This window comes from Dufourea novaeangliae, unplaced genomic scaffold (assembly GCF_001272555.1).
Source record: "Dufourea novaeangliae isolate 0120121106 unplaced genomic scaffold, ASM127255v1 scaffold47, whole genome shotgun sequence".
Taxonomy (NCBI): domain Eukaryota; kingdom Metazoa; phylum Arthropoda; class Insecta; order Hymenoptera; family Halictidae; genus Dufourea; species Dufourea novaeangliae.
This window is the reverse complement of record NW_015373920.1, coordinates 144,735-163,318: the sequence shown is the minus strand read 5'-3', so window position 1 is coordinate 163,318 and position 18,584 is coordinate 144,735. Positions and strand designations below refer to the sequence as shown.

At 46.7% G+C, this 18,584-nt stretch overlaps 1 protein-coding gene across 1 annotated transcript in view; it reads left to right on the top strand.

Annotated features, from left to right (window-relative positions):
* Window positions 1-18,584, top strand: part of LOC107194450 (beta-1-syntrophin-like) — a 126,593-nt gene that overhangs the window by 65,011 nt on the left and 42,998 nt on the right. Inside the window, exon 3 of the mRNA XM_015584074.1 lies at window positions 9,653-9,861. Within this exon, the coding sequence (XP_015439560.1) occupies window positions 9,653-9,861 (209 nt within the window). The remainder of the gene's footprint in view (window positions 1-9,652; window positions 9,862-18,584) is intronic.

Genomic DNA, 18,584 nt, shown 5'->3' with positions numbered 1-18,584 from the left:
CATTCGACTCGTGCCACGATAATTGTGTATAGTATTCTATAACAATAATATATGTTGTAAAGTATTCTACGGGATATGTCTTACCACATATCGACTCGTACTACTGAAAGAAAGCGTTCTATCAGAAAGTATTCTACATCATATGCCCGACTAAATATTACTTCGTTCTACTTATAAAGTGTTCAACGAGTTGTGTTTGGCCAAATACTGACTCGTTCCATTTGCGAAGTGTTCTACGCGAATATGCCTGACCAAATATTGACTCGTTCTACTTCTCCACCGAGAACACTGTATAGACACCCGAGGTGAGCCCTTTCAGGCATTTATATCCAATCGTATCCTCTGTGTACAAGGCGCCGCTAAAACGATTCGCCGGATTCCGCCGAAACTAATTTCCCTTCCAAATCCTCGCCGGTAGCCCGAGACATCGGAGGTGGGGCCGGAATCAGATCCGCTCGGTCATCGATCTCGGGCCGGTTCCTCTGTGCGCGCCGAAGAAACAGGTTCGCCCTCGGTCATCGATCGTGTGGCCAGAAGGGGTTGGACGACCGGGGGTGGAGATTCAGGGGGTTTGGGGGTGAGACGTTATCAAAGAATACTACAAGACTCCGGTGGATCGATTACACCGGTGAGATTCCTGCGGCCGGTTAGATTACGCTGTGTTCTCTCACGCCATTGCCCAGCCAAGGCGAGAGAGAGACGCCACCGCGTCCGTTGCCGTCTGCAAATCTTATTTGAATTGGAGATGCCGAGTTTACGCCCTTAGCTGGACCGACGCCGCCGTCGGTAGTGTACAGTCAGCTTAGATGGGCGACGGTAAGTAGCTTACCGAGGGACTCGTCTGACGGGTCCCACTCTCGTCGTCCTCGCGACTCCTTCCAACCCTTCTGGCCATCCTCGAATCTCTATTCGCGCGACGAACGTATGTATTTATAAGAACAAAGATGGATCGCGAGACTCTGCGTCCACCGCACGAAGACTTAACGTGCACTTTGAGGCTGTCCTGGCTGATGTGCACAATCGTAAGCTGATTACACGAGCAATCGGGTCAACTGGTAATTTCCTGTGCCCGTAGTTCCGTCCTGTGACGCGTTTTCGTGGGGTTCAATCGGTGTTATCGTTGCCCGTAGATTTAGATATGGAATGACACATAACGCTCCGTAAATGAGTATTCGATCGAGGTGTCTTTTCTTGGAGAATGCAAAGATATAAGGAGCCTCGGTGCCTTTAGGATCTTCCAGAAAGTATTGCGTAACTTTTATCCTTCTATTCCATATTTCAGAGTTTCGAATAGATATCCTGTTCTGTAAAATACAACGTAATACACGCAAAGCTATCAGAGATAGAAAAGAAAGTCAACAGAAGGGTATCGACCAAAGTGCTGTTATTGTTCTCCGACTCAAAGTGCCCGAAGGAGACGATGAATGTAGTAGTAGTTCACGGGGTTCAGTGAGAGAGACGCGCAGATCGATCAAGTCCAATGGCGGCCGTCCGGACAACACAGAAGAGGATAAAGAGGACGCTGTTTAGAAAATGCAGACGTCGGGTCGCTTTCTGTCCCGTTGTCGAGGACGAAATTGTCGGAAGGCAAAGGGACGATTAACACGTTCCCGGGAACGAGGGGAACAGCGCGACAATGATCACGGAGAATCAGGGGCTGCTCTCGACAATTCATTTCGCAGGGCTAAATTGCCTGCGATATTTCGAAAGCCAGGAGAGAGACAGAGACAGGTGCAGCGTGAATGGAAAACGGGCGGCGGAACCGTAGAGTCGACGGGTTCAAAACGAGCTACCCCGCGTTTACTACGGCGTGTAGTGCACCTGCGCGTGCAACACCTGCCTTTGGCACAGATTGTCAGATTATCTTCGCAAGTGGCTCATGATCCTCTCCCATTTCCTCTCCGGGCCGCCGTGCCATCCCCCTCCGAACCGACAGCCAGTCTCCTTTTAAAAGCCGCCAGTCGCGCGTCGAGACAGAATGTATACAAATGAACGACGGGTTAAAGCGGTGGAAAGCGCTGATGACTCCGAGACGAGTGCTTTTCCATGGACGTTTTCTCCTAGATTCTTCTCGTCTGCCCCAATTTCGTTGATCGATCACGTGATATGTACACAAATATTGCTTGATTTTCGATTTATACTGACTGGAACATATGTAATTTTTGTCTGACACGGAAATAGTTACAACCACTGTTTCTGTATATTGCTAATCCCCACGTCTTAATCGCTGTCGCGCAGTGAGTCTTGAGTATCTTGTGTCTGACACAACGTCGACTATTACTACTCACCGTCGTCGGTCGACATCTGTCTGTGAGTACATCGTGTCTGACACAGCGTTGAGCACCACTACTCAGGCTCCGTCCCAAGACAGGTAATTAATGCTCGCTGCGAATAATAATCCGATTACGATTGTGTTTCGTCGAAGGTATTGTAAATGTAGCGAGTTCCGTGTCCATTGTTTAATATTTACACGCGCGTCTGTGCATCGACATCGATATTCCGCCGAGCGGGGTACAATTAACCCACGCGGAAAAGGGAATTATATCGCTTAGATTTCCAACCACGATGCGAATTTTTCATTGTTTTCCGATACCGTCCCAACGGGAATCGTTCGGACAATAATCCTCTGATTACCAGCCGTGCTGGTCCACGAATCCATAAAACTGCAGGTGACCGAGACTTTAGCGATGCACATTCGGGACATCAGAAATCCTACAATTCCTCCTCGTCAAAATTCATTACTGCTTTCGCGACGTAGTTTCCGTCATGCTTCCCCTCTGCCTTCCTTTTTTTCTCCCCTGGGGCGAAAGAGAATTCAACTGGACCATTGAGACCCTAAAACGATGTCTGTCTTCTGACGTGTCTCTGACAAAATTTTCAGGCTCAAGAAATTTTGTGCCTCCGTTACCAGGCGGACAAAATAATGTATTCATAACGTCTGTATCATGCGACAAGTCTAATTCCTTAGATTTATTTGTTAAATATTTTAAATTCGACGTCGTTTACACTAAAAGAATTGTCCAGTGTACTTTACAAATCGTAGAATAAAATTCCCACCTCTGATATGGTTTTCAGGTCTTTTCCGATCCTGTTGCTTTCTTTGTAACAACGCCATAAGAGAGCAAAGAGGCATCGTGAGTCGGTATTGGTCCCTCAAAGTCAATCTGCACCGTTCAGAAGGAGACAGATTCAGGCTGACAGCTCGAAGAATTAGCGTTCCAAATGATTCGAGAGCGACACGCGCTCGCCAGGCGGTTCCGTTGAAACGCGGTCGCTGTAACCCGTCACGAGGAATCGGTTTCCAGCTCCATCCTCATCCTTTTAAAAGATTAAAAAGGGACTCGGGGGAGGCCAGAAGGGAAAAGGGGAGAAGCTGGCTGGGATTTACCGCGGGGAAGGTTTCTTCGCGTTGAAAGCGTCGCCGAGCTTCGTCGAAGAAATCCTCCACAGTTTTTATTTCGAGGAGGGAATAAATAACGGTCGCTGTCGCGACGAAGTAATCGTCGAGTCGATAGACTTATCAAGTAATTAAAAGCAAGTCCTGGCAGACGGTGCCGCTTAATCTCTGAATATTTATTAATTAAAAGATACGATAAAATGAAGCTGTTATAAAATTTAATCAGTGTCTCTGCCTTGCTTTGGAATCTAACGAAGTCCACGATTCTATCTTTGATTTTATGTGGGTCGTTAGGGGCACTGGTTTTACCAGAACAATAAATCTCAGAAGTCAGTGATACATCTAGAAACAGTTATAAATTCACCTACAGTGACTCACAAATTTATTCACAGAAGGCTATCAACTTTATTCGATCGAATTACGGACTGAACCATAAATTTGATTTCAAAATTAAGAAAAATTTGTCACAAACCTATGGTTCAAGTAAAGGCAATGAGGATACATAAATAGACATTACATATAAATTGTTACACTTAATCGTTGTTTCAGAAATATGTGAACAAACGTGTGTGAGTCACTGTATTTCACTCTCCACGTGGCAATTGAAACGCAAGAACAAGAGAAATCCAGCGACCGGTTAACATTTTCAAATTCACAACTCCAGAAGCTAAAGCAGTTAGCTACCAGGTGGATTAATGCCCCCTGAAGGATGCTTCTATTATTTCCAAGGGGTGAAAACCCTCTTCGTGAACGACCGTTGTGCTCGCGTTATCCACGATGAATCCCTTCGAGTGGACGAAAACTGAGGAAATCTAGGGGTGGGTCCGGTACGGGAGGGGTATACAGGGGCGCAGGACGGTAAAAACTTTTCGACAGGATACTCGAGACTGGAGGGAAGCTTCGACGAAAAAAAAAGTCCCCCCGATTCCCGTCGCGGGCACCGTCGAAATTAACCGGCGGAACGCGAAAATTTCGAACAGTTCAAACGGTAATTCGGCATAACCGAGAACACTCCTGGCGTTTTCGCTCCGGCAGAAAAGCGTTTCGCGATTCCACGAGATCGGAATGAAACGGCGAATTAAAAGTTTACACGCGCTCTCCCCCCGCTTTTCCATGCGATGATTTTCCTCGTGGATTCCTGGTCCAGTAGGCGAATGAATACGAGCCATTTCTCCAGGGTTATTTGCACGGGATTCGAAATTCGTCGGTGATTGCCGGGCCCGTTACGCGTGAATTCCGTGTTTGCGGAGGATCCGCGCGTCCCGCGAAATTCGCGGGCTCTGTTTGCGGAAAAAATTCATGCGCCGGTGGGTTCCGTGCGCGTAAAAGAGGGCACGGAATGCCAGTTTTACGGCGACTGGTTCGAAATCGGTAAGATATTGTACCACGTTGCGATTGAACTGTATGAGGCTAATGATAGAAAAAAAAATGTGCAATGACGGTAAAATATTAACAGTAAGAGACACTACGACAACGAAAGACAAGTGTAATTCAATAGAATACAGTAAATCCCCGATAAGTGTTCGAAGGCATTAGCGAAGAGTGTTTTCAAAAAGTTTAATCTCGACAACAGTTTTTTTAACACTTATTTAAGGAAGAATTAAATTTTTCTTTCAAATATGTCTTCTACCTCTTTAACTTTATATAGTTATACGCGAAAAAGTGGGGGTGCTTGTTTTATTTTGAAGTTACTTTTCCAACCCTTAAAGGACGAAACTGAAATATACCAGTATTCTTGTCGTGAATCACTCTACAAACCCACAGTTCCAGTCCGCTGGCCTGTGCTCGCAGTGTGTCCTAGTTAGTGGTGCGAAGAAAAGGTCCGTGAACGTGGCGGGGCGACGAGGAATGCCTCAGGAAGAAGGGAAACGCCTGGAAGATGGGAATCGGCGACGCGGAAACACTAGACGGGCCGTGTCGATTTCTCAACCTTATCGCCTGACTTCGGCCGAGCGGGAAAACAATGGTGCTCGGTTACCGCGGTTTTCCTCCGCGACGGGAATACGCGGTCTATTGGTCAGACGTCCGGGATACATTACCCCGAGCGAAACGTGAGTGCGAAAGATAGAATTTTCCCAGAGTGAAAGCACAGAAGAAAAATAGAACGGATGGAATCGCGTTTAATTGCAGCCTCCGACAGGATTGTCGTTCACTTCGTTGGACCAGACAGAAAGTTGGCGAGGTTGCGAAACAAAGAGGCGCAAAGAGGGAAATTTCAAGATAAGGGAGCGGATGCGGAGGAGGGGTGGAAAGGGAACTTTGACGGAAGATAGACGGAAAGGCAGGAAAAGGGGTGCTCTTGGGAGGAGGAAAAGAGCGTTTGAGGATGGTTTGAGGCGAAAATTGTTCAGGGGGAAAAGAGGGAGGAAAAAATAGGAAGCTGTGGGAGGTACGTTTCTGTGGAAGGCGAAGGGAATTAGAAAAAATGGAACCACTTTTGATTTTCTTCGGAGGGAATAAAAATTTCCCTTCAATTATGTTTTACTTGTTCTAATTATCTCTTATCAGTTACGGACAGTGGTATCGAGTAGAATCTGTATTCAGTGCAGACGCAACTCGAACTGATAGTTGGAAGAGAATACAATCAACGGCAATCAAGAAATACGGTTGCCCGTACCTATTCACAGCAAGTAGAAGCAGTCATCAATAATCAGACGTATCAATACGCTTCTATTATCGCTTGTCCATCTATAATTTGCCCAACTTAATTTGACTTCCGATGTCAGATCGACACTCTGGTAAAATATTAATATAACAAAGATATAAATAGTTAAATTTATATTGTCTTTAAAATAAAAGTCACGGAGCCTCAGCTGAATTTACTTACACACAACAGATTAACATCATTTCTTAGCAGAAAAATCTATCAAATTGACACAGTCAACATCCTAAAATATGCCTGTTAATAACACCCTGCAAACAATCAAACCTTTCCAATTCGTTACCGTGCACGAAGTTCCCCAAGTGGTTTTCCACAGGGTGTGGGGAAAAAGTATACGCCGTGCCGGCAATTCCCCTCAGGTAATTAAATCCAAGTCTAAAGACGAGATCTTCGTTCTCCTTCTCTCTGTTCCCAGCGTTCCCGCTTGGGAGCGACGTCCGGCCCCCTTCCGAACGAAGAAGAGGGAAGGAACTCCGGTGGCGCAAGAAAAGCGCAAAAACAACCGGATAGTGGGTTGGGGGATGGAAGGAAGCAGGACACGCGACTGGCTCGAGAAACCAAGGGGGGTGGGGGCAGGTGTGTCTCCGGGAAACGGAGGGGAAATCCCGCAACAGGAAATTTGAATTAAAGCCGAGGCGGATGGCAGAAAGGGGTGACCATAAATCTTTTTACCGTCTTCAAACTGAACAAAAATCCCCCCTGGGGCTTCTCTTGCTACGGAGGAGCCAACGGAAGACGGAGGGGTGGAAGACGCGTCCTCTTTTACCGGGCTTTTTACCGCCACCCAACTCCCTTCGCTCTAATTCACTAACCTTATCAGTCTGTTTTCGAGCCACGCCGACGGAAACAAAGGAACTCCGCCGGTTTTACTTCCGGCGACGGATGGCCGGTCAAAGACGTGCAAATTACGGGCTCGCTGGGAGTCTGTGTGGACAGACAACACCGGAAGAGTAGCGATCAAGCCACGCTGGATTGCGGATTAACGATGTGGGAAAGAAGATTGAGGATGGAAAAGCTGACAGATGTATGGGCGGTGATGGAACCATCTCTTCTTGCGCTTATATCCCCGTTATTTAGTTCATTAAATAGACTGCTGCCTGCGTCTCGCGAGTAATTGAAATATACTGTGTTGATGTGAAAGGAGACGGGACCACATAGTCGCGTTGATTTTAACGATCGACGGATTTCCAGCTGCGTTTCCCCGCCTTGATCCGCTCCGGAATCCCCCGCGGATTCCTTTCTTCTGACACTCACGTGTCGATTGAACGTTCTTGGGGTTGTCTCCTAGCAGAACAATTCGCAGCAGAAGATGCTTTTTAGGAATAGAACATTCAGCTCTTCTCGCAATATTGTTTAACACGTTGACTGCCACAGTGAAAATAGTCGTACGTAGCCAGACACACTTTACTTAGTTTTTTTAAGTCATAAATCATCGAAAGTACGTGTGTTTAGTTAACAGAGGCTGATGATCTTGTTTCTAATTACACTGCGATATTAATTTTATATGTATTTGTTCTTTTCAATTCAATTGATTACATTTTTCCAATTTTCCAAATTGAAATCTGTACGCTATAAAAAATTAGACATTCAAAAATCTAATTTTCACGTAGGAAATATCTATTAATATTATTATCATTTAAAATTCGACTTTGGTAGTTACAAAATCTCTTAAGCGTTCATTCATTAGTGCGCTTACCCGACTACTATTTTTCGAATTACGATTTAAGAAAGTACATCTGAAAAGGTATAATTAATCATTTTTATTGTATATTTCCTTTACATTAGAATCAGTTCCAGTATTTCAAATATTCGATTAACACGATCAATTTCACGTCGAGTCAAAGTGTTAAGAAATCTTCCACTGGTGGCGAAGAGAATCGATGAGCGAACAAACCTGGCGGACCGGAACCCGAGCCTCGACCGAAACCGCGAACACACGCGAGGAGAGTTAAAAATAAGCGATACCGAGACCCCCGGGCGGTAAATACGACGGAGATCGTCTGAACACCGCATCGTATCCGGTTACCTTGCCCCAACGACGGGAACGAGGGGTGAGGCAGAAGGAGGGTGGCGTGGAAGACAGGCAGCGAAAGCAGCGGTAACAAACGTCCGCCGTCTCTTATACAAAGTATCCACTTCCACGTTCGTTTCTCTTCCACACTTTTAAGCGATAACGAACGTTACCAGCCCCCCGGGGGATCGCGCGTGGCACGGACGAGGGTTGGAACCGCCTTGGGGAGGGTGGGAGGCAGCGTCGGTTAACCCCGTTGTGCCGTTTTCCACGGGTGGTAAGGTGCGTGGCGTGGTAAACACGAAAAATATGACCGACCACGGAGGATTTGTTCTTTGGGGGTGGGGGTGAGTTGACCTTAATCGCAGGTAAACTCGGTTAAAGAAATAGAGCATTGGGCGAATTGATCCTTGAAGTTATTGGTCGCGTAGAAATTCTTCGTTACTTTTTGTTCCAAATAAATTACCGTTAGAATCGCACTGTCTCGAACGAAATTAATCCTTGGGTGAACTTTAGTCGACTGTCTACTAGTGTCTCGTACACAGTGTTCACATTTTCTATCAACTTTCTCGCGTATTTTACATCTACGAATTAACTTGGAGTGACTGTGATTCGTTTAATCTTTAAAAAAAGAACTGAGGTTCGTGTGGACTGTATAACTAATAGTAGTTACGTAGAAATTAATACTTCGAACGATGATCCAATCGACATCTCCAATCTAAACTAACGAAATTCGACGTTCCCGAAACGGTTCGCGGTAAACGACGATGAACCGTGAACTTCTGTCGACAATCAGACATGTGTATCACAAGGGAGCAGGTGGAAGGAGAAACAGTAGCGTAACCAAGTGCGCTGCTCGAAGGGGCGCACGCGAGGAACGTCAAGCTCAACTTGAAATTGAGTTGTCATCCACTCCCACGAGTTACACGGCGCCTTTATAACGTTGCGCCGGTGCCGTGATGCGAGAACTATTAAGTCCGAAACCGGATGGGCTACGTCTCTCGCTCCGTCTGGGCCGGAGGGACGATATTAAGGGCCGAGCGGAGATAGATGCCCTCCAGTTTGTTGAAAACCAGCCACACGTAACACGGTCTTAATTTCTCGTGAGAGAAGATTTTTAAATCTGACGTTTTCACCGTTTCTGACGAGTTCCAAGCCTTTGATGAAAGGTACTTAAAGATTGTCAACTGTTCATAAGCAATTATAATATTTTCTAAAATCTTTGACGAAGTCACCGGGTCGCTAAATTTTCTCTGCATAACGATTTTAACGCTCGACCGGGGCGTAAGTAACAAAGGCTGGGAGCATGCGGCTGCTATTTTCCAACGTAAATTCATTAACCGCCGACCCGACGATAGGAAATGAGGAGAGGAGGTGGAGCTTTTAACTCGAACGTAATTTCCTTTTGATCGAGACTTCGATACTTCATTTTTTGTCTCCATCGATTCGGCCTTTTCCATGTCCTTCATGCAAAATTCTTTCGACTTACACCGAACACGGTATGACAGAAAATTGAAATTTTACGATCGACGAACGGAAGAGACTGCTCTGACTTATGATGTTATTTGTTTTCTGCTTTCAGAGGGTCGTATCCTGGAGCTTCATTCCCCGGACGGTGTACACGAGTGTTGGCTAAGGGCCGCGGATAACGCGGAGGCGAGCGTATGGTTCAATGCATTGCATTCAGCCCTCGCTGCCCTAACACTGAAGGCGTTGCGGTTGGCTTCGGCGCTTCCGGATCCGCCGCAGCTCCAACACATCGGCTGGCTCGCGAGGAGACACTGCCTTCAGGTATGCAACGTTGAATTATAAATGGTACACGACTGCCTTCCTTGGCAGACAACGCGACGGCGGTGTGCAATTAGACAGTGAATGTTCGGTCGAATTAATTGGTCTACTATGTCCTCGTACCAGTGACACAAGTTTCCGTTCCATTCAAGATGTTCATCGTGTTAGGATAAGATATTGAATACGGTAAATCATTGACGAGTTTTCGAAGGTTCTTTCCCAGTGGTGGGGATTACGTCTGAACACTCAATATCGAGGAGTCTTCGAACACTCATCGACATTTACTATATATCTAGGATCACGTATATTTTTGCGATGACTTAAGCCGAGTTTACACCTTTTCACTTTGAATGATCATTAAAGCAATGTTTTTCGACGAATCATCCGCGATGAATATCCAGAGCAAGAAGATGTAAAGTTCAGCTTTAACGATTACTTGGTAGAATACCAGACAATGAAACTCATTTAGTTGCTGATCTGAAGCAATAAGTTTGAAAAGGGATTGGGGGATGAATCGCCTCCACTATCAAATAACATAGTATTAGCATTCCCGTTTTATTAAAAAGAGAGAACCAGGGATCATTGAGAGTTGCCTCGAATATTACTCGGGATCAAAGAAACCAGGGATAAAATGTTAAACCCGAGGGGTTGGGGGGAGGGCCGTCGAGGAAATAAAGGGTGAAAGACAACGGAAATGAAGGCGAAGCTACAAGGTGGGGAGGGCAAGTAAGAAGAAATATGGGGGGGTGTGGGAAAGAAAGATCAACAGGGGTAATAACAATGACAAGAATCGTCGGGGGTCGGTTTGACTGATAAAACGGCGGGTGGGGTGCGTGATTGAGCGGAGGAAATGGAAAAGGGCTACTAAAACAGGAGTAAGAATTAAGGACGAAGGAGATCGAGCTGGCTACGAGAGGAGAAGGAAAAATCGCAAAGAAAGAGAAAGATCCAGAAAGTCATTTCAGAAGAGGGAAGGAGAAATATTGAAAAGAGTCGAGTTCGCGGGAAAAAGCTAGAGGAGATGGAGGAAGGAAGCGGAATGGAAGCGAGCGTTAATATTGAAAAGAGTCGAGTTCGCGGGAAAAAGCTAGAGGAGATGGAGGAAGGAAGCGGAATGGGAGCGAGCGTCTGGGGCTCTCGAGCATTTCCCCGTCGCGCCCCTAGAATCGGATAGGCTGAGACTGCTCTTTCGCGAGCTGTTTCGCTCTGATGGAGGGTGACGCGGTCCTCTCGACGCGGCCCGCATGAGACGTGTACACCACCGTCACCCGGCAATTTACGACGATCTCCGAAAGCGTCGACGGAAGCGTCTCGAAGCGCAATATCGCGACTGTCGTGCGATTCTTAACGACAGTCACTGGGAGACGCGGACCCTTCGCAGCCGGAAACGCGTTTCAGGGCGTTCCTGGTGGCTCTCTGCCGAGAGACCACGCGTGGAAAGACTCGCTTCGGGTACTTGTCGGTTTGATATCTGTACAGGGTGATGCGCTGAGTTTCACGACCGAAAAAGATTTAGCTTGTCCCTCGTCAGCGAGACACGACGATTATTTCGCGAACTTGTTCAAAGTCGTTCAGGCATCGAAAGGCAAAACAGTTCGTAGACGGTTTTAGTGAATAACCTCGTTAAACGTGGGGTAGGGTGCCACTCTGTCGACACCGTAATGACATTCGACGCTAAACCGTCGCCTAATTACCAACCCGGCTCGTTGTCCGATCGCGACCATTCGCGGGCCTCTCTATCGTCGAACAATGGCGGCTCTCCGCGGTCCCGCGATCGCCTATCGATCCCCTATCGCGTTTCGCCCGGCCAGCTCTCCAATCAATTCGTTCCTCTCACTCCCCTCCACCTTTCTCCTCCGTGATTATTCAACGCGATCAAAACCCATTCGCTTTTAAATTCGTTTCCCCTCTGTTTAATTATCTCGATCGGGGGGGTAGGCTCGTACGATCAACGCCGGCGACACGGTTATCGCCACAGCCGACCACATAATTAGATATCGGGTACTGAGCCCTTTTACAGCCACGAGGATACAGAATTTCGTTGAGAGGAATATTTTCCGAGTGGCGGGAGTGAAACGCGCGATGTACACGGGTTGCTTCAGCGGACGGAACAATTACGGATAATTGAGCGATGCGATTGCGACTGCTCCATCTACACCGAGAACGTGACCCAGTAAATGGGCCAGGCTCGTTTTTGAATTCGAACGGAAAGGGACGATCGTCGTGGTTTGGACTGGACAGGTGTTCGTTCGCCACCTCTTTGATACGCGTTGCACACAGACTGTAACTTAGTATATAATATTTTTAGGACGTTTTCGGTGCTTACAGGGTACCTAAATATACAGATCATTCTGATTAATTTAAGATATTGGAAGATTAATTTATGGACATTAAGATTGAAAGGAAATTTACTATTAGATTCAACATGAAATAAAAATCGCATTAGAATATATTAACACTATACCGACCGAACCCTTCAAACGAAATTGGAACAGTAAAATTGGTCATTTGGTCGGTCGTGGTAGGTTTAATGTTAAACTTCTTGCTGTATTGAGTCACAGCCGATCAGGTGTGCTAAAGATGTATAAAATCCACAGTCTACTCATAACTGGAGATCCGAATGTATGCACACTTAATATCCTCTTTATTCCAGTTTATTAAATATCCTGCAAATATTCTTCGATAACCCAATCGTCATAAACGCTCGATACGACAAAGGATTAAACTGATTATAACCAGCAACAAGTCGTATATTAACTCCATTCATCAGTCATCTCACAGATTATCCATCTCGAGCGAGATCCTCCAGCGTATCGAAGCGCGACCGACGTTATCGATCTCCTATCGCTTACGCCCGAGCGATTCTCGAGTGGCCTGGAAAAAACCACCACCGGTCGGACGGCTCGTTAACATAATTCCCTGGAACCTGGTGTTTTCGTAAAATAATTTCACGGAGCGATCAATCTTCGCTGCGCATGGGGGGGTCGGGCTTATCGCGAAACGGCACGAAACCGCGCGCGCGCGCGCTCTCCACGGTATGCACCCTCGTATAATTGAAGCCTCACGGCTGGGAACGTGCACGAAGCAACGACTGGGAAGGACGGAAAAACTTACGTAAACTGCGGAAAGAAAACATTTCAGAGAGAAGTTCGAGCGCAAACATCGTCGAGGACCGATCGGTTCCGTTTCCTCGTTCCGAAGTAGCTCACTCACTGGGTTAGACCGTGGCTGCAAATCAGCGGGGGTTTGTGTTCTCCACCTCCTTCGCGCGAGGAAACGACGGCCGGCGAACGGAACGCGACGAAAGGCTGTAATTAACGATCCTCGATCGTTCCGGATAATTAAGCCGCGACTCGGCGACAATTAGTTGCCTCTACCTCCCCGACCGCTTGCACACCAATTACCATTCACCCTGAAAACGAAACGACGCGACGTTCTCCGAACGGTTTCTTATTCTAGCCTGTACCACGGTGCCAGGTGAAGAGTGGAAAGAAGAAGAAAAAACGTTTGCGGTGATTTGTGGCCGGAGAAACAGCCGAGAGAAAAATTTGTTCCTCCTGGGACGTTAAAGTCCTCCCCACTCTGGTTTCTGGAAGAAGTTTTATCTTCGTGATTTTCCGCGGTCTTACACCTTGGTCACTTCTTCTTTCATGTTATTCCTTCTTCATCCGCTCCGTTTTTCGTCTGCGTTTCGAGCTCGGTAAATTGTGGTTCGTTCCCCATCGATAGATCGTTGGAAAATACTTTTCTTCGAGAAGCTATTAGGGAACGGGTTGGGGGGATCGCTAACGTTCCGATTGACTGTTTCTGGCTTACTAATTGGACCAGTTCGGAAACTTGATCGGGAGGGGATGGAGAGGGTTTTTGGGTCGTGCCTGGAAACATCATGATTTCGCTGAGTCAGCGGCGGAACACGCGCTTATTCTAACGAGGCCGTTTTATTCGTGGGGCGATCAATTGGTATTCGCTTGTCCGTTTGCGATAATTGGGGTTTCGAAATTGATTGTCGGAGGAGTGGGATTGTGAAAGTATGAAGAAGTTAACGATTAGTTATGCCAGAAATGATCGATTTTCAAAAGAAAATTTACTAGGTATTCACGATGGGTGATTTTTAATCAGATTTTCTATGATTATTAACCCCTTCGTAACATCGAGTCAGACTCGTGGTTGTGATTTTAACGTAGATTCGAAACACAAATATTACTAGTTTTCTTTGACTCAAAGTGAAATGCTACCTTGCTGATATTAATATTTAACTTTTACAGTAAATGTACAGTTGCGATAAGCACAGAATAAATTAATTCTGAAAACTGCAGACATAAACAAAATCGTAAGACAAGAGGTTAAGGTTGGTATATAAAAAAATACATAGATTGCTTGTTACTAGCAATTGAAAAAGTAATTGTATTCCGTGTAGAATCATTAAAAAAAAACAGGAATCTGCAAAATGATTGGTTGTTGATTCGTCCAAAAATAATGTTTGGAGAACAGTGTTACATCAACGTGCGTAGACGTATCAATATCAACCCTCTCTCTGGTCAAATTACCGATCAGAGTAATGTTGGCGGTCGCGCACAGAGAACCTCCAAAACCAGGAGGATCCAACCAATAGATCGATAACTAATATATCCAGCCCACACACGCGTGGGTGTATCGATGATGGCCAGGCTGTCAAACGAAGGAACTCGTGGTAGGGGTGAGAGGGCGGAGAGGTTACACGAGATACCCAGCACATAATTGATTGGCATTAACGCACCTGATTGCCAGTACCCTACTCCCAGTAGCCCGCACCCTCCCCCATTTCTCCTCTCCACCACCCTTACGGAAACTGTCCCGCGGGGTGCTTGAATATGTCCTCGTCTCTGGGCTGGACGTCGTGTTTGAAGATCGGTGGCCCATAATCAGGCAATATCGCGCGAAACGTGTGTGTGTGTGTGTGTGTTGTGAAACGATGGAACGATCAGAGTGGACAAATCGGGCGTGAAGTTGTATCACGTGAAGTCATGTCACGCCGTGAATCGATTGGAAACGTTAGATGTGTGTAAGCAACGAGGGGAATAAAAGTGAACTGAAAACGAAGGGGTATTCGTAGTTGTGTGTTCGACAGACGGGTTTAGTCGGGTATTTAAGACAGAAAATCATGAACAAGACGACTTCTCGAGCTGTGTAACTTGTTCGAGACGTGACGAGAATGGCGAAGGGTGAGAGCCAGGCTAGTTTTAACGTTGTCGGAATGTTTAATGGACGAAACAAGAAGACAAATCGAGCCCAAGAATTCCACGAAGATCAGTGACGCGCAGGTTTCGAAATCGTCAAAGCAGTGGGGTTAATCGTGCCCTCAGGATTACGCGTGTTTATCGTGTTTGTTTGCTAGTCGAGCGATTATTCGCGCGAAGCTGATCGCTTTTACCGAAGGTTGGGGGGGCGGTCCAGATTAATATCGAGCGTAAACCCGATCGTTGCCCGTGGACCGTTCGCGGTCGGTTGATTTTGAGAGTGCGAAATGATGCTTCTCTCCCGTGTATACCGAGCAATTATTGTTTCTGCGTGTACTTTATGCGGTTGTAAAATCAGACTGGAATGTCCGACCGCTAATGGTTAATCGTGGGATTAATAAATACGACAGATGGCGTCAAATCCTTTCCGAATCATGACGAAAAAGCACACAGTCGATAATCAAAACGAAACCATCTAACAAAAAAAATGATCGTGTTTCTATTTAATTATAAACCCAAAGCAGCGTATCGGGACGCGTTCTGATAAAGATGAAAGACGGAGAATCTTTTTGACGGAGGTCTCGCAGTTTTTAATATCGACGCCCCAGAGGAAAAAAACGTTCACTGATTAGTTTTTTGATGTCGAGGGGAGACCAAAAAAAAAAGGGGGGACGACCGGGCTCGAACGCCCCCTCCCTGTCTCTCTCTCTGCGAACAATGCAATCGCGATTAATTGCGGTCCCTTTGTGTCCTTTCGAAATTTCGCCTGGTCGCTGGCGCAGCCAGCTTCTGACATTCCTGAAACAGAGCGGCGCTGTTTGAACGAGGAGGTTCGGCGCGCGAATAATCAGTTAATATCAACGGCAGTTCGAACCAGGTGGGCAAAGGGGGGTGCTCTAACGAGCTGCAATTGACGAACGCGTAACGATCCGACGACTTTGTTCGCGCGGCCTGAAAATCCGATTCCGAATAACGTGACCGCCCAGTGACAATACGGTCTCTCACGGTATTACTACCTCTTTTCGTCCAATCGATAAACGGAACGATTAATCGCGGCAGGTGAATTTTCCTTCGTCTCATGGCCCGTGTCCGTTCTGGGAAAGAACACGATTATGCTGCTTGTTCCCTCGATTCGCCATAGGTTAGTGGGAGAAAGAAATACGAAATATAATTGAACTAAGAAAGATGAAAGGAAGCAGGTGAAAGAGACTGGTACATTACGCTTGAAGATGTTTAAAGGACGACAGGAAAACGTATCGGACAAAAAGAGTTCTGCGTTCCGAGAGTCGGTCCACGCGGAAAGAAAATATTTGCAGAGCGTTAAATAAACGAGGCGGAAAGCTTTCGGGCAATTAGCAAACAAGTTACCCGTTCGCGTCGTAGATTTTCGTTTGATCGGGCGCGTCCCGTTCGCCGGGGCAGGAAATGAACGAAAATGGAGTTCGTAAAATTGGCCGAGGGGCAGTGGGGATGGCACGATTTTATGATAATCGTCGCGAATGCACCCCTTGATAACGATATAATTTATTCGCGCGGGTAATCAGCGTTCCAGCTAGGCAACATAACGTTTACCAGGAAAATCCATAAACTGGACCGAACCCCCGGGCACGGCGGCCTGTGTTCCCCGGGATTATCTCCCCCTCCCTCCCTCCACCCGGAAGTGCCCTGTATATCGGACCTGGATCGTTTATTAAATAATATGAGAACTGAGTTCCTGGATCAACGGTTGGTAAATCACACCTGCAAACAAGGCGCCTCCGGACTAATTAACGCCCGCCTCCCCCCCTTCCCCCAGCTATCCTCGCGTGGATAACTGTTCGTACCGCTCGTCGTTGGATGTACCGCTATTGTAAATGGGATTTCTGTAATGAATTTCGTCGGGACGGAGGAGGGACAATGGACAGGTGTCAGCGAGCGTCACGATTATTTCCGTACAGACGCGAATAATATAGCGTTTGGTGGGCTCTGTTAGTTCGTCTTCAGGGAGTACTAGCTGATGGGAACCTTACGCGCTGCAACTATCACAAGAAATGTTCCCTTGGAAACAAGACTGCAGTCCGGTACAATATTCCTTCGATTACTGTCTGACTGGCTCGAGCAAAAAACAAATTTATCGGTGTCCGAAGCACTTCTCCTGTTTGAAGCTTGGTAAAAAACTAATATAACGAAGAAATAAATAGTTAAATTTGCAAATTCTTTAAAATAAAAGAATCACGGCTGAATTGACCTACACGCGACAGAATAACCTCATTCCTCGGGAGAAAAAACTTGTCAAATTGACACAAGAAATGAGGGATGAAATAACGAACCTAGTTACACCAACAATCCCTTGCAAAAGGTATCAATAGCCTTATCAAAGTGTACACAAAAATTCCTCAAGAGCCACTCGCGAAGAATTCTTCAATATCCGAAATAGTACCGACCACATTTTCAATGACGAACAATTTTACACCATACAGAATCGAAGTCTCGCCGTGGCCAAGCCAGGCGGCCGATCGAATCCATGAAACATTTTTCCCGCATTTCCTCCGCTTGTGCCGGGGCTGTGAAAGATTTCTTTCGAGCGGGAATCCAGGAATCTAATAGTCCGTCGAGGCCAGAAAGCATGGGAGCGTCGATGTGTGCCAATGCACGCGAGATGGGGCCGGGAATAACACGAAATTTTTCTGGTAAGGGAAACTACGGCATCCGTGCGCGTGTCGATTCGCCCGGGCGAACAACAGGCGCACGAAAGGGGTATCGGAAGAAGGGGTTGGCGATAAATTTATCGAGTTCACATATTGAATCTGTAAAGGCAGGAGGAATAACGCGGAAGTTCCGAACGTGTGTCGGGGATACCGGAATTTCGTTCCCTCTAATCTCGTATATACGGGGGGGGCGCAATAAAGTGTCGCACCGAGCGAAGGACAGTTCCAGGCGGCGATCACACCCCTTCCTGAACGCGTTGACACGAGAAACACGGTCCCCTGCATCGTAATCCGGCCGAAAGATGGACGATAACGCGGCTCGCGCCCCCTGGCTTCCTCCCCTGGATCGAATTTACCCGGAATTTTATTCCGCGAGGAATTTAAGGGCTCCTTATCCGTGCGACGTCGATTCACTTTCCCTCTCTTTCCATCCTTGGCTTCTTTTCGCCCCCTTTCTTTACGATCCTCGTCGCTCTGAAACGCTCTAGAAAGCTCTAACTGCTCCCCGCTACCCTCCTCCCGGGTTCTAGAGTCTCCTATATCGTTTCTTCTCTCGTTTCCCCCCTCTCCTCCCCCCGGTCGAAGGATCCGCGTGGAAACGGATTTCGGTTCCCCGTTCGATTTCCCTTCCGAGGATTCCTCTGTTTTCTGCGAACGGTTCGGAGTGCTATGGGAAGCGTGCAAGATGCTGTTTATCATTCCACCGGCTGGGAGCTGAGGATTTGCCAGGGATATTAGAACTGGTGGTTGTGGAGAATATCTCTTTTCGTGGACAGTGATTTGTAATTATATTATTCATTAATTCTCGTGTGATTGTAAAGGT